The sequence below is a fragment of the Ammospiza caudacuta genome, chromosome 4, assembly GCF_027887145.1.
Source record: "Ammospiza caudacuta isolate bAmmCau1 chromosome 4, bAmmCau1.pri, whole genome shotgun sequence".
Lineage (NCBI taxonomy): Eukaryota > Metazoa > Chordata > Aves > Passeriformes > Passerellidae > Ammospiza > Ammospiza caudacuta.
The window spans coordinates 50165478-50181515 of record NC_080596.1 but is presented as its reverse complement, the minus strand read 5'-3'; the positions used below and the strand labels follow the sequence as shown (position 1 = coordinate 50181515).

At 41.5% G+C, this 16038-nt stretch overlaps 1 protein-coding gene across 3 annotated transcripts in view; it reads left to right on the top strand.

The window, feature by feature from the left end:
• The window catches only part of CRACD (capping protein inhibiting regulator of actin dynamics), a 132608-nt gene that overhangs the window by 93897 nt on the left and 22673 nt on the right, over window positions 1–16038 (top strand). For all 3 annotated transcript variants that reach the window (XM_058803035.1, XM_058803036.1, XM_058803034.1), the window contains 2 exons: window positions 227–395; window positions 12065–12200. In XM_058803035.1, the coding sequence (XP_058659018.1) occupies window positions 227–395; window positions 12065–12200 (305 nt within the window). The remainder of the gene's footprint in view (window positions 1–226; window positions 396–12064; window positions 12201–16038) is intronic.

Genomic DNA, 16038 nt, shown 5'->3' with positions numbered 1-16038 from the left:
AAATTATCCAAACGTTTGGCGGCAGATCCTTAGGGCCAAGAGCAGAGGTTTGAACGCTGCTTTGTCAGTGTGACGCGTCCAGAGGAGGCTGCAGCCCGGCATTCCCATGGCGAGCGCCGGGCCGCTCCGGGCTGCTGCTGCCTCTCTGCTCTTTGACCCCGCTCCGGCTCGGAGCCCGCTGCCGGCCGCCTCCCTCAGCCCCGCCGCTCTCTCTTGTCGTCTGCAGACAAGAAAAAGGCAGGCAAGTTCCAGCCTTTCAAGAAGCTCTTCGGCAAGAGGAAGAAGAGAGAGCCCGCCTCGGAGTGCGAGGAGCCCAAGCTGAAGCCCAGCCACTCCTTCGGCAGCATCTGCAACGGCGCCTTCTCCTTGGATGGCGAGCCGGACGGCGGGCTGAGGTGAGTGCTGCCAGCCCCGCTCTGAGCCGGGCGGCGGGCTGAGGAGAGTGCTGCCAGCCCCGCTCTGAGCCGGGCGGCGGGCTGAGGTGAGTGCTGCCAGCCCCGCTCTGAGCCGGGCGGCGGGCTGAGGTGAGTGCTGCCAGCCCCGCTCTGAGCCGGGCGGCGGGCTGAGGTGAGTGAGTGCCCCGCACGGAGCCGGGCGGCGGGCTGAGGTGAGTGAGTGCCCCGCACGGAGCCGGGCGGCGGGCTGAGGTGAGTGAGTGCCCCGCACGGAGCCGGGCGGCGGGCTGAGGTGAGTGAGTGCCCCGCACTGCTGCCAGCCCCGCACTGTGACACGCCGCGTGTTCCCCCGGCTTCTGGCGGGGCTAAACCTCAGTTCTCCCTCTGCCGAGTGGCAGCGATTTGTGCATTGCTTGTTCTGACGCGTGTGCATCTCTCCTTCCTCGGAATGTGACACCTGCTCTTTCAGAGCTCAAATCTCGCTGCTTTAAGGGGCTCTGCAAATCAGAAATCCCGGGGGGAAGCAGAGATGAATCTGAATCCAGTTCTGTGATTTAACACGGAGCAGAGGTATTAATGGCACCCCTGTTTTTCAAACTGGGAGAAGAGAAACTTGGACTGGCTGTTAGAGATACTTTATTGCATACATTTTGCTGCAAGGTGGTATCTTTGGGTTGGGACAGACATGTCCTTTTTTGCTCTATCCCAAATAACTTTTGCCCTGTTATTGGGGTCAACAAACAGATTTTATTTTGAACCAGTTTGAATGTAGAGTAGAAGAGGGGAGAGAGGGGAGAGAGGCTCCTGAAAATCAGATCATATTCCAATGACAGTGGAGGATGACAGAAGGACAGCACAAGAATTTTCTGTGGGGATGGTGGGAGTAAGAAGTTGTACAGAGTAAACAAGTCAGCAATCTCTAACTAGGAACAGGAAAAAAACCCAAACCAAACAAACCCAAACAAACAAAACCCAAAGAGAAAACCCCTTACCCCAATAGTAACAAAGCCCCAAAACCAGATGCACAAACTACTAGAGTCAGTAACACCTATTTCACTTTCCAACTGCTCATCTCAGAGAGGTTAGCTGACTCCTGATCAAAGCCTGCTGTTTTGGAAGAAAAAGAACTGATTGCACTGGGAAATGTATCTGGAAGTGTAACAAAAAACTCTGAAAGGGTAAAAAAACTATTCCAAATTCCTCTGCTCAAGAATGAAATGTGTATCAGAAGTGTCACCCTGAGCAGTATTCCTAAGGGTGTCTGTGAAAACATGATTTAAAAAATTATTTATTTGGGTGATTTTTTAGCTCTGAGTTTTTTATTCCATTCTGTGAAATTCCTTGAGTACCAGGTTTCCTTTTGGTTTCTGTGATGTAGTTTTGTACACCTCTTTTGCTCGTCCCAACTTTTTCAGAAAATCTGTGCTGAACAAAGCCACGCTGCAGCTGGAGGTGTGACTGACACTGTTGTGATGCTTTAGCTGAGTGCACAATGCCAGGCCACTGGAGGAGGTTTTAGTGCCTTTTCCCTCACAAGCAATCTAAATGGCATCATCTCACTATCAGGCATTTCCCACTTGGCATAGCTGAAAGTGCAGTGCTGCACCCAGAAACAAACAGTGATATGGGAACTTGTCCCATTCCTCAGCAGCGACATGAAGGTGTGGCAGACCTTGTTTGAAAATGTTAAATGTTTGCATTTTTAAACCTATTACATTTTCTAATTAACAAAAGCATTAAAAGTTAGCTTCTGGTGGAAAATCAGACTGTACAACTTAAATCAGAGAGGATTAGTAAATGTGAAGGGTCCCATGTCTCATGAAGTGGACCATGTCTTTCTCTGATTCCTCAGAAGTTTTGGCCTGCTAGAAATACTCAGTCACAGCTCTGTTTTTCCTGTCATTTTCATGGTGCAAATGTGGGTGGGATTTGATGATAATTTTCAGTTTGCAGGTAGTTTTTGCCACGTTACTCATTTTACAACAAACATAAATGTTCAGTGCAGTGCATTTGATTCCTTTGGGAACCTAGTTTTGCCACTCCAGTCTGTTTTCAACATGTCTTCCATCAATTATATTTTTTAGCCTTTCCTGTAATTTCAAACGTTTATGAAATGAGTGCAGAGATAGGCTAACTAAAATAATACACATCATTGTTTACAAGTTATCTAACAGTAAATTCATTGCCATACTTTCCCCTATTCATACAGAAATAGACTAGAGCAAATACAAATAACCAGTAGTATATGTACATAAGCAAAATCCTGAGAAGTTTTGTAAAACCATTTGCTTCTAATTCTTTAAGAATTAAGGAATTATAATAAGTGTATAGTGAAAAAAACTTAATAAAAGTTCCAATTTTGCAGTTAAAGCTCAGGGATGTTCCCATTCTTTTAATAAGCTATATTTCTTCCTCAGCCTGCACATGAATTTGTTATCTACAGATGTGTCCTGTGGACATTTAGCTTTGTTTTGGGGAGAGGAGATGGTTGTTTTGAAAATATATTAAGGGAGGGATCTGCTTCAGGAAGGTAGAGACAAGCAAATGAATGAGTGTAGGCTAAAGAAGACATCTGTATTGCTTCCAAGACCTAAGCTAGTATTTCACCTAGTGCTGTATTGGCTTACAAGCCTGCTCACAGCTAACACCTGAATCTCTAATGGAGGCTGTGCTGACTGGCTGATGCAGATGTGCCTGGAGCAGAGCAATTTAGCTAATCTACATGTGGTGTAGATTGACCAGCTGAGTTGGAGGCGCCTGAGAGATCTGCCTGTCCATCCTGCTTGCATCCTGGATTCATCAGATGCAAATAACTTGCTTGGTATCCTGATGTATGCACGCTTCAACCTCTTTATTCATCTATGTTATTTTGCAATACCCAGGTGGGAGGTTTCCTGCTGCAGTTTGTCTTGCTCTGTCTGGAATTCCTTTTCCCATTTCTATATTGCCTTCTTGAGTTTACAAAGTTAAAACTGAATTAATTAACTTTCTGTCCTAACCATAAGGGCTGGGAGATAGAAGTACTGACTACAAGGAATCTCGACAAGTTTGTGGAGCTTCACTGAAATCTCCACAAGCTTCTGTTCTGAGGCTATGATTTGGCATGTTAAAAGACTTTATACTTGTCTTTTTTGTCACAGTTGACAAATCCTCAACTTCTGAGCCAGCATTGTGAAGACAGACCTGAAAGGGTACCTGTACAGTGCACTACTAAAGTCTGTCATTCTGGCTTGATGTGCAGAGGCAGTGGGGAATTAAATTTCTCTTATTGGGGGTACAGTAGAGTACCTCTCCTTAGGCTGAATGCAGTATTTCAAAGGACCTGGAATTAGACCCGTCAGGTGTTTAGGACTCAAGTGTGACAGCATTGACCTTCCAGGAAAAAGTCTCTGAGCAAACTTCAGTGTCTTGACAGTGACTGCCACTAAAATGGGACCCCTTTACTTGCAGCATTGGGAAGTTCTGTGTGAAGCACTCTGGATCAACAGTAAAAAGTGATCTGTCTACCCACTTGGAGTTTCAAAGAGCTCCCAAAAAGCTTTCTCTCTGTCACATCTAATTTTTACACACTGGGTATCTTTTTTTCCACTGTATTAACTGTATTTCTGCAATTGGCATTTGTCAGTCCTAATTTCCTTTCTAAGTGCCTCATTTTGAGTGCCTTCTTGACTCCAGTGCAAGTGTTTTGTTGCTGTGATGTTTGGTGTCCACCTTCTCCTTAAGACTTCATCTCATCAGAGCTCTGATTTAAGCAAATATCTCTTCAAGCCCAAGCAGAGCAAAGCAACATAGGGACATTGTAAGAAATTTTGTTTAAGACAAAAAACAAGCTTGGATTTTCCTTACTTGTGTCAGCTGACATGCAAGCACCTGGAAAAAGGTTCTTATTTCTGGGTTATGAGGTGTGTTGAGGATGTTCCAGAACAGAAGAGGTTATGGCTGCACTTTTTCATTTGCATGGCTTTTAAAAATAAATTTTATTACAGGTTTTGGTGAAATTAGAATTGCTTCTCCCTTTTTGTAATTTACATTGCAGCTGAGTAGCACAGAAATAGGAGCCACAAGCATCCAATGAATGGCCATTTCTGATGTGTTCTTAGAGCATGTGGCCAGAGCCGAGGAGAAGGGAAAGCCTTCCTGAAGTGGTTCCTGGTGTCTTGAGAGAACATAAGGCTAACATCACACAGTATTTCTGCTGACCTTAGCTTTTCTTGACACCTCAGCTTTTGACTTCCTCCCTTCTATTATGGGCTTGCTGAAGTCTTTGTGCTCCAGAAGCTTTCTTCTCAGGTGTGTGATCTAGAACTTTTTCCTATTAGCTCCAATTTTATCACTTAGTAGAAATTTGCAATAAATGCCTTTAGCTTGCCTTTTGTTTTTCCAGCTGCTGCTTGAGTGCTAAGCTGCCTGTAATTTGTGTATGATCATGAGAGCCCCTCAGTAGAGTGTGTTTCTGGAAGTGCTGACATTTATATCAGGTGCTGCTTTGTTTCTCCTTTTTAACTTATCTTTTGTCCTCAGCCCTGACTATGACCAACTTCATTTTCACCTCAGTAGTCCCAGAACTGTTTTCACTCTGGTCTTCAGTTCTATCACATAGGCTGTCTTGCTGTATTCTCCTGGAAGGTTAGGCTGTCTCCCTGCCCACTTGTCCTCTCCTTTGCCTCCCTTTTGGATGTTTTTGTTGCACTCCCCCTCTTAATAATCATGTACTTCATTTCCTTTCAGGATTCTGCATGGCAACTGTAATTTTCTGCAGCTGGTGAGGTCTAGGGCTGGGCTCTGGATAAAACAGATTTGTCACCTGTAATAAAATGTACTGTCTTATTTCCTCTTCCTTGCCTTCCTTATCAGCCAAATGCAGTTTCTGTACAACACTTATTCCTGCTAAGGCTAATGTAGACTTTTCACTTCCTTTTCTGTACATTTTGCCGTATTTCAGGGCAAATTTTGTGTAAACATATGTTGCTATTTGACAAAATAGTGTCACATGCAGGGGATTGTCAGGTCAAATGTGGAAGCTGGACTGTTTAGAGTCCTGCTCCTTTTACTAGTCTGCATATTTTTATGCTAACTGCTGAATTATTCACATCCTCAAGCTGCATTAGGATCCGCTTGCAGAATTACTGTAAACCAGGGTGATGTTTTTCTTTGCACATGCCGACACTTTCTGAGATTAGACAATTAATGAATGATTACATGAAATTAATTTGTTGAGAACTGTGCAGTCCCACCCAACTACCTTCTTGTCAGGCAGCAGGAAAGGCAGAGCCACTCCCTCAGGGAGGGCAAGCAGGACACCAAGGAGATCCCAGAGCAGGAGGGGTCCATGGTCATGCTGCAGCTCCATAGCTGAGAAGGCAGGGCCAGGAGCAAGCCAGGAAAATGCAAACTGAGCTCTGGATCAAAGGGCTCCATGACCAGGCACAGTTTTGTCTGAGCTGCAGACCAACACTTCTCCAGCATGGCTCAGGCAGGGATCAAAGCCTCAAGTGAGACCCTAAATAGAGCTCCTGGACCTGTGTGTGCAGCTGGAGGCTCCAGATGAGGCTGATCAGGGAGATTAGAGCTTGTTAGTGCACTCAGGGCCTTGATACTTCCCATGGTTAATTTTATGGCCCTAATTATAGTAATTTTAGTTACATTATTAGCATGATGCATCAGATGCTTAAAGCTAGGCTTGATCTCTACTTCTAAGAAAAAGAAAATTACAGTAAGTCCATAGGTTCCAGGTCCCTTGATGACACCAGACTGGAGCTTTGCATTAAGATAATGCTGTGTGATATCTTTGAAAAGAGCAGGGCTACTCTGAACCTGGCTGCACAGCTTGTTGTTGGCATCAGTGGGACTCAGATGGGTCATAACAGGGGGACTGTGCCATTTTCCCAGGGTTAGTGCCCTGAAATTCAATGGTTCCTGAAGGTGATATGAATATATATTTAGAACGAATGCAGAAATTATCTCTAAGTTTACTTCATGAACAAGATTCCCTGTTGAAAAGTCTCTCTTTTGTCTGTTCAGACTGTGAGGCCCATGTTTATGGGTTTATTAATGCAATGAAGTAATGTGCTGTCTGAACACAGCTCTAACTCAGAATCATTTTGCAGCATGAACAATATTCCCCATCCAGGCATGAGTTAGAACCAAAACTCTCCTTCCAGCAGATGAAAAAGAGGGCACTAAAAATATATCTCAGAATTACAATCCATTTTCCTCTATTACAGTATTAATGCATCTCTGAAATTAATACAAAATGCAATTTGTGTTTTTCATCTCTGGCTGCCCTGGAGACATTCATGGGAGATGCAAAATGTTGATTCAGATTTCTTTCTTAAAACAAAACATCAAATAGAGGCAACCTATCACTGCACTTGTCATTTCCCTCAGGGAATATTCTGGGATGGGGTTCTCAGTTTCTTTTGAAGAGATCAATGAAGGGTCAATACCTGGCTAAACCAAATTTGTTCTTGCTTGGCATGCTTTTTAAATTTTTTATTGTTTAAAAATGGTTTTATGTTAAAAAGTTGACTTTGATCTTTAATGACTACAGAATTGGTTTCTAATGGAAATCTACAAGAGTGAAAGTCACGAGACTCTGGGTTTTTTGGACTTAGTCTCTATAAACATAAAAGAACAGAACAACTCATTCTTTCCCTTTATTTTCAAGTTTCTATTTCTAACTCTTTAATATCAGAGTGGGAGGAACATTTATGACACACTAAAGAGGCAACTGGTGGTGTGAGATTTCTGTACTCCAGTAATGCACCAGCATGGGATTATATAAGACTGAGGTCTCAGTACTCCTCTCTGGAAAAGCTTCCTCTTTTTAAAGGATCACACATTTGTCTTTCAGAGAAGAAATAGCTCTGGAGAAAAATGAGGTCTAAAACTATCATAGCCACCAGTGTCAATACAATAATGTTGCATTCTGTGCAAGAGTGGCATCCCTGCACATGCTCTGGTGTAGTCAAGGGCGCAGACCCACTGCAGTAAATGTTGATTGGTGTCTGACTCTTTCCAACAGCTCTCTAGATATGCAGCTAGCATGGAAACTTGTGTCAGGACTTGCTCAGCTGAACCAGGAATTTGTGTGGATTTTTGAGTTCCAATGTTTTGGGGGGATTTCATGTGAACAATGACCACTAATAAGGCACAAAAGAGGTGATGGGAACACATGGAGAGGAGGATAAAGAAAGTGTGATACCTCACCCAGTCCTGACTTGAGGTACCTAGAACTGATGGAAAATCACATCCTAAATAGGTCCATAGCAGTAGATGGCTGAGGGAGGGTCCAAAGAGGGTCTCTGTTTGTTGCATTTCATGGGACAGAAGTAAGACTTTTCCTGTAGGCTCAGGGTGGTCACATTCTACTGGGAGAGATTTGTTTCACATCTCTGAGTTTCTTAGCACACAGAGACACCTCAGCAAGAATGAGCAATGGATAAAGATAAAGAGCAAATGGAATTTAACTTTGCTTTCAGTATGAAAAAAATAGTTTTGAAAATTTGTATATTGCAATTGAAACTGGAACATGATATTTGGGTTGCAACACATCTTCAGAGAGAACATGTTCAAGGATTTGTTAAAAGTGCTTTGTATTTTGATATAGCACATCCATAATTCATGTAATTTAGTCAGGTTTCTGAAAGTGAGTCAGATGATGATTCAACTATTTTCAGCACAAACAGCCTCTGAAGTGTCATCACTGGTATTATCAACAGAAGTGCTCATAAACCGATGCCCCTGTTTTCCCACATCTCTTGGAAGTGATATGGAAGTTTGAAACTGTAATACCTTCAGCTATGGCTGTGACTGTAGCCCATATCTCTGTCACGCTGTGAATTTGTTGAAATCCACTCCTGATATTGACATTCCTGATATTCCTTTTAACTGAAGGGAGCACAGTCTGTAAATGTGAATTGTGAGGATGTTATTGTATAAAGACTTCTGAGAAAAACTTCAGAGATGGGTAGCAGCAAGGGAAACTCAATTATTCATACTGTATTATGACTTAAAAGAAATTCAGTCTTTCCAAAAGTGGAACATGAGCAAAGTGAAAAATGGAGTGGAAAAAGGACCTTTGTGATATAATCTGTCAAATTCACAACTGGGAAAATGTGAAAGAATTGTGGGCTCCAAGGGAGTAAAATAAGAGACCTTTCAGAAAGTACAAGTGGCTTGGAAATCACCTTAACTGCTATTTAAACTTGCCTGTAAAAGAAACTAGGTTACTATGATGTGTGAATATCTTTTTTCCAATGTTCTTTAGCCTACATAGATATTTAAACAAAATTCTTAAACTATTTTTACCAGTTATTGGACATGTGGCTAGCAGAATTGCTCATTCACCCACTTCTTAAATATTCAGCATATTTGCAAAGCATTTTGAAAGGATAGAGTAGAGAGCAGTCTGGCAATAATTCTCTGTGGTGTTTCTTGTGACTGTTTCATGTTCTGACAATTTGGAGTATGTTGTATTACAAAGTCAACAAGAAAACAAAAACCGAAACAAACCTTTCAGATACTTGTCCTCCCTTTTGTTATGAAACAAAATTGTGTGTGACTTGTAACAAGGGAAGAGAAAGAGAGAGGGAGAGCAGTTGGTGTCTGGGAGAATGCTGGAGATGCTGGAAATGTTTAGCACGGTCCTAACCTGCCACTGGTACCACTTGTCAAAGACAGAGCTGGATTATCAGTGGTGATGTACTTATGGCTGCAGGTCACATGGAGCTGCCAAGCTGCTTCGTGTGAGCTGGTGTCCCCAAAGGAGACTTGAAATGAAATATTGGCAAGTTTTCAGGCAGGAAGAGAGACTAGATTCCTAAAAGTGTCCTCAGGTCTGCAGCAGGGTGGGGAAGATTTTCACCCAGGCAGTCCACCAGAACTGACCTCAGCAGCTGTTCTTTTCTTCCATAGAGATTCAGGTTTTATCAGGCAATTCCTACAGTCAGAGTATTCCTGCTGTTGGTCAACTGCAGTTTTGGGGTTTGAACTCCTGGCAAATTCTCTTCAGTTTCAAAGCTGCAGGTTGGCTGCTCCCAACTTCAATATTAACAATTCATTAGTAAGGTCATGAACAGCTTCCAAACAAGTCACTGAACTCTTAGGTGCCTGAATTGCAACCCTTGCCTACTAATTAGTTGTAACAAACAACACAAATATACATGAGGTGTCTGATTTTAAGTATGAGAAGTCCAACCCACTGGACTGCAAAAGGGGTGAATGGTGTTGTATGCACAGTGAGTAGCTGTGAGACCAAGCCACAAGTATCGGAGCCACAGCATAGCTGGAAAAATACTTGAGAGAGGATCCTCTCTGGAGAACAATATGACCTGGACCTGCATTCTCAGCAGATCTCTCAGCTCAAAGGTAAATAGCAAACAACCAGTTTCCACTGGCCTTGTCTCCTGCACCTGCAGCAGGCTCACACACTGGACAGTGCAAGTGCAGGAGGGCTTGCCACGGGCTGGTCTGTCAGATTTTGTGTGTGTCCTTCCCACCTTGTGGAATGCAGTTCTGGAGCTTTCAGTTCAAACAGACCTACACAGTTATATGAGAAAAGCCAACTTTCACTCTGTTTCATGTCAAGCCATTAGTTTCCAGGCCTGCTAGGAATTTGTCTCTGTGTAAGGGACACTTCTCAACTTGTGCTTCACTGGTTGACTCCTGGCTAGCCAAGCAAAGCAGAGGTATTTCTCTGCCATGCAATTTTCCCACAGCTCTGACTGAGTCACAGTGATTTGGTATAGAAACCTTTTTAGAAGCAGTTTAAACAGATAATTTTATGGTTTCTAATAAAAGGTTACTAAAAGAAAGTTTAAAGGTGTACTACCTTTAACAGCCAGAGGCAATCGAGTTGTGGGTTTTATTAAAAAAAAACTAACATAGAATATGGCATCAGTTAAATGTTCCTTTTCTTCCATGGCTAAAAGTGTTGTGGAATATTGACCAGCTCTTTGCCTGCTTGTTTGTTGGTTTGTTTCAAATTAAGCATGTTGCTCAAATATTAATCTGGATGAAAAGAAGCTTTTCAGTTAGTCTGTGATTGTATGAAAGATTAAATGATTCAGAGAACTGTGTGTGTTCTCTCCCCAGATTTGGATTGATTATTTTGTGAGTGCAAAAGTATTTTATACATATATGAGAGAGAGGGAGAGGATTTGGGGGACTTTTTATCCTGTTATTTTCAGGTTACCTCCTAGAAATTCTGTTATAAAAGTCAAGAATAGTCTATCATCTGATCACTTTCAACAGGGTTATGTAACCATATATGACACTTTCCCTTTGTAAGAAATGATTGTTGTTTTTACTTAAAATACCTCAGGGAAAAATGAGATGAAAATGTAATAAATACATTTCCAACTTATTTGTTTCCAAAGTATGAATAGAAATATCTTGAACACTTCATGAACAATTAGAACATTTTAAAAGGCAGAAAAGTTAATATACTGATCTTAAATATGTGAAACCTAATTTTTTTTGTTCTTTTACTTACGTCTTTCTCTGGAAGTATCATCTTCCTTGCTTTTGCTGAAATACTTATTTATAATGTTTTTATCATATGTAGAAGGTTGTGTTGGACAGATCTGTATCAAAACTATTTTTTTTTTCCCCTCCAGATTGTTTTCTGAAACTATAATTAGGTTCTATAAGGTTGCCAACAGGTTATTCAAAGGAGAGATTTCGGACCTTGCAGTTGTTCTGGCTTTTAAAATTGTGGCTTTATCATGATTATAGATTATGGGCTTTTCACTTACCATGGGATATTCTAGGTGAGACAAACCATGACTTTCAAACAGATACATTTTTCCCTCAGTGTGCCCCCAAAACTACTAGCCTTTTTTTTTTTTTTTAATTCTAAGTTTTCTTACAATTAAATTCATTAGAATAATTTCTGGTAAATTAAACCCCTTTTTATTTCATGCCTTTGCCTGTGGACTTCAATCAGAGCCATATAACAGGTTCATTTGTGACACACCCTCCTCCTTTGCATCAGTGCTCAGTTTAGCAGCAGCACACGGGCATTTCTTGCTCTTTGTGGCTAATCAAGGACACACACCTTGGTGTAACAAGCTTCTTGGCAGTCTGGGAGTTTGGTGATAACCTTTTATTGGCAGTGTCATCATGCTCATGGCCATAGGAAGCGCTGAGTAATCAGCCAAAGGAGGCAGCTCTATGGAAGTGGCTTCCTGCACTGTAACAATTCTTCTTGTGTTACAGATCTCCCTTTGCTTGGCACCTGCCATTTGCTTTGAGCAGGAGTGGCAGTGTGTCACTCCCAAGCTGTGGCACTAAGCATGAATGCACTTTCTTAGATATGCAGTCTGGCAAGGTGTGCATCATCACCATCCAGTCTGTATCCTGAAAGAAGCAGTTAGAATTGAGGCTTACAAGCAAAATCAGTTGAACTTCTCAACACTCCTATTAAAAACACCCAACTCTAGGTCCTTCCAAGGAGGAAGACTGTATATAAAGGATCGTGCACCTCCATTAAACTTTTGAAAACCAAAAGTGTTTGGATACCCCTCCACTGAGAATGTACAAAGGTTTTATGCAGAAGGCAAGAGGTGGGGGGGGAAATCCATACAGCAGGACAATTATGATATGAAGAGTCACTCTCATAAATGAATTGCAGCACTTACTTACTTGTTGACCATTTTCTTTAACAGATCCTCCCATTATTCTATGGGCAGTCGAGCTTTTTCCCATGACAGTATTTTCATACCTGATGGGAGAACAGACAGTGAACAGGCCATTCAAGCAATGTCACAGGAGAACGTTCTAGGAAAAGTCAAAATTCTTCAGGTAAGAAATTGCAAGTGGGAAAAATATTTAAAATGTGATGGAAAATGGTCTCCAGAACATGTTAAATGTGCATAAAGATGGGATGATTTTCCTGTAGCCTTGGGACAGTTTCTCAGCCATGTTAAGTTCTCTGGCCAAAAGCCATTGCAAGTAATTCAGATATTCTGCAGAAGTTCCAGGTTTTGGTCTTGAAAGGTACAGCAGTGATGCTGTAAACATATCTGCAGAAACATCTGCACCTGTAGGACTTGTCTGAATTGAGCTCCTGGTTTTGGCATGTCCTGATCTGTATGCCTCAGTCCTACAAATGTGGTAATGAGAGAAAAAAGGAAGGTTGTGTTGAGGGCAGGGAATGGCATGCAAAATAAGACTTCTTTGCAAAAGCAATTTAATTATATGTTTATATGTATTACTTTTTTTTTCTCCTTTTTCTCACTGCACTTTCAATGGTTTTCATGGAAGGTGGATTTGTTTATCTCTCCAAAGCATAAACAACATATTTGGGTATTTGCTTCTAAAGAGCTTTATATGATCCACTTTCCTTTCTTTTCCAGAACTCTCTTCCATTAGTGCTAGAACTAATTTTTGCTTTACTCCCTGTATATCTGTAAGATTCCCAGCTTTATGCTTTTCTAGACCTTGCGAGAGCTGTCCTGCAGAAATGTGTTGCACTTTATTGTTCAGGGTGCTGACATATCCTTTCAAAATGCTGATGAATTTTTAATGCTGTGCAAGTGCTGTTACCCGGAAGATGACTAGCAAAATACCATTGATTTCTCTTACCTCTGAAGTCCACCCACAATCCATCTTTCCTGGCGAGTGAGAGATCCTGAAATTGGGCAGCTCCGACCTTCAGGATGGAATTGTTGCTGCCTCCTGCCCGGTGCTGTCAGCAGACAGAGCACCTGCACAGTGCTGGCCATGCTGATTGTGGATGAGCTCTGAAGCAGAAGCCACACTAGGACATCTCCAATTCCCCTGTGCTGGCTTTTCAGCTTAAATTTCCCTGGGTCAGGTAGATTCAGTGCATGATATTTTCCAGGCTGGAAACCATTATATTTCAAATGACTGCTGACTCCAGGTAAAGACCTGAGGTATGTGGGCCTGCCCTACAAAGCCCACCAACTCTTTCAGGGAGCTGTGCCCTCCCTATCTGTTGGATTTGTTTTCTTGGTCTCTGTATACTAGCTTTACTCTGAATAAGTTTTCATCCCAGAGGTGTTTTTTTTTTCATATCAAAACTCAGCTTAAATTTCTCCATGGAAATTTGTGCCTTTGCTAAACTAAGGCACTTGAGAAAAAGGATAGTTAATGCAGTGGGTAACAACCATGTTCACTGAGCAAATGCTAAATCAAGAAAATAAGAGCAAAATGTCACCCTTGAAAGTCACAAAATAAATAGCCAGTGGTACTGTCTTGCTCATATGATCTTTGCATAAGCCTTTTTTTAGTGTGGTTAATTGTATGTATTTTAAGTGACAATATTGTTTCAGCTGCTTGATGTAAAAAATGTGCTTGCCTTTTTATTTAAAACTGAATGATGGTAGTTCATTTTTGTCATTTTAGTGTAGCTGGAACCCAGCCTGTAACATACCAGATTAATTTTTTAACTCTGATGATGGTGGTGAGAGCCACTTATTCATTCAGAAAAGGAAGGCATAAGGAGTGCAAATGACATTTTTCAGCATTTACATGTTGACACAGAACAGTCATATATTCATCTAAATGTCCATGGATTTTTTTTTTGTAAACCCATGGAAAGCCTCCCTGTAATAAGCCCAGGGACCACTTCTGGTATCTTCAAAAATTGCTGCCCACCATGTAACTTTTCCCATTTCTCTAGCCATGACTTCTGCAGCTGTTCCCTGAGTTTTAGGAAAAAGTCATGCCAAAATCCAATTGCATAATTTAAATTTACCTTAGAGTTGAGTCCTAGGTCTAATGAGTTATTTGGACTATCATTCTTGTTTGAAGGTTTTATGCACTACATACCCCATCCTTTATTTCCTGCTATTCTATGAGCCAGTGTTTGCTATGTGATTTTGCAGTGACAGAAAATGTTGATGCTCTGTCTCCTGATACCAGAAGCTTCTATCAATTTTGAAATCTTTCTGGGATTTCAGCTGGGAACCTCTGTATTTCTTAAAGCAGTGGATTAAGAGATGACAGTTCTCTCTTCTGAAGAACTCCCTGCTCCTTAAGGCAATTCTGGTCAGCCTGCAGCATTACTGTGGCTTTTCCAGGCTTGTAGGTCAGGGTGGAAGCACAGCACTTCCAATTCCCATTCACCTGGCAACGTACTCTTCAGTAAAGAATTGTTGCAATGATTCCATGCCCCATTCTGACTCTAAACTTGCTGCATTCCAGATGGAGGTCAAAAGCTCTGCAGATTTTAACCCATTTCAGGATTTTTATTTTTTTTTTTTTTTTTTGAGGTAGTGCAGAAAATGTTCTGGAAAACTTAAATCTTTTTTTTTTTTGAAAAGTCCCCACACTTACAAACCTAAGAGACAGCATGGTGAAAAGAGTTTGGAAGTCAGAATAGCAATGCAAGTCATTTAATATTGATGGTGCTGGATCTCATTCTGGGGATCACCTAAATATTTCTTCCTTCTTCCTTTTAATTTCTGCTGACTTCAGAGTGTTGATGAACCCACAAAAAATGTTGTGTAATGGTGCAAACTCCGTAGTAATCTGGGCAGCTGGCCAGCCCGTGCACTGGTTCAACTGCTTGTTGTGGGAATTCTCTTTCTAATTATGCATGAAAGGTAAATTAGATCTTTCTGGAATTGCTCTCATTTGGTTTTATTGATTTTCAGATTGGCAGTATTCATCTTATCATGCTTTCTGTAAATAGATTTGGTCATGTTCAAAGGTTTTACTGTGTGCTAGAACTCAGGCTGAGAAAAGCCTGGCCTCTCATAAACCTCCAGCAGCCCTTTCGTATCCTGAAGTTATTTTGTGTTGGCTGATGCCATTTGGTGTTGTAAAAGCAGTCTTTTCCTTGTTCTTTGGAACTGCTGTGATTTATCATTACCTAATTTTTAAGATCCAGGTTAGAAAGCCAGCCTGAACCTGCTCCCAGCAAGAGGTGCTACACAGGCACTGGTACTCCTAATGTTGAACTCTTTTAGTTTCTGGGGATCTGTTGCTTTACGTGTCATCCAGGGCTGTGAGTGAGACACAAGGAACATTTAAACTGTAAATCTAGCAGTGTGTCAGAAAAAACCCCACAACCCAACTCTTGGAGCTTCACTTTACATCCTTCCCTTCCTGAGGTTACTGGGTTGGTTTTCTCCTCCCATCAAAGTGTCTTAAAACAATTCCCTGACATTTTGTAGCTGTGACTCTTCTTCCTACATCTGATATTTGACAGAAATGGTCAGCAAATGAACAGAAGAGAGTTTTTATTTCACACTCATAAAAACTGCAGCAAGCAAAATAGAAGCTTGTTTAAAACATTGGTTTCCTGAAGCATCTACACTGTTCTTTCCCACTTGCTGTGATGATGCCATGGTGTGGCACTGCTACTGCCTTTGTTCTCCACTGCTTGCCTTCACTGAAATTATCTTGGGTCATCTGACATCTGTGTGGCTACAGCAGTCAGCTGCAAGAAATATTAAAGATTGACTGTGATATATGGCTTATGGCCTTTAGGACCTACTGGGTTACATCCTTTTTGTTTCATGTGGCCATGTGGTTTAAAACAAACCCTCTCTGTTCTGTAAAGCTATAAAGCATCTATTTATTATACAGATATGAATTATCTGTAACATTCTTTGTGAATCCAAACTTCTCAGTCAAATGCAAAAGGAATATTTTAAAAATTCTTATTTCC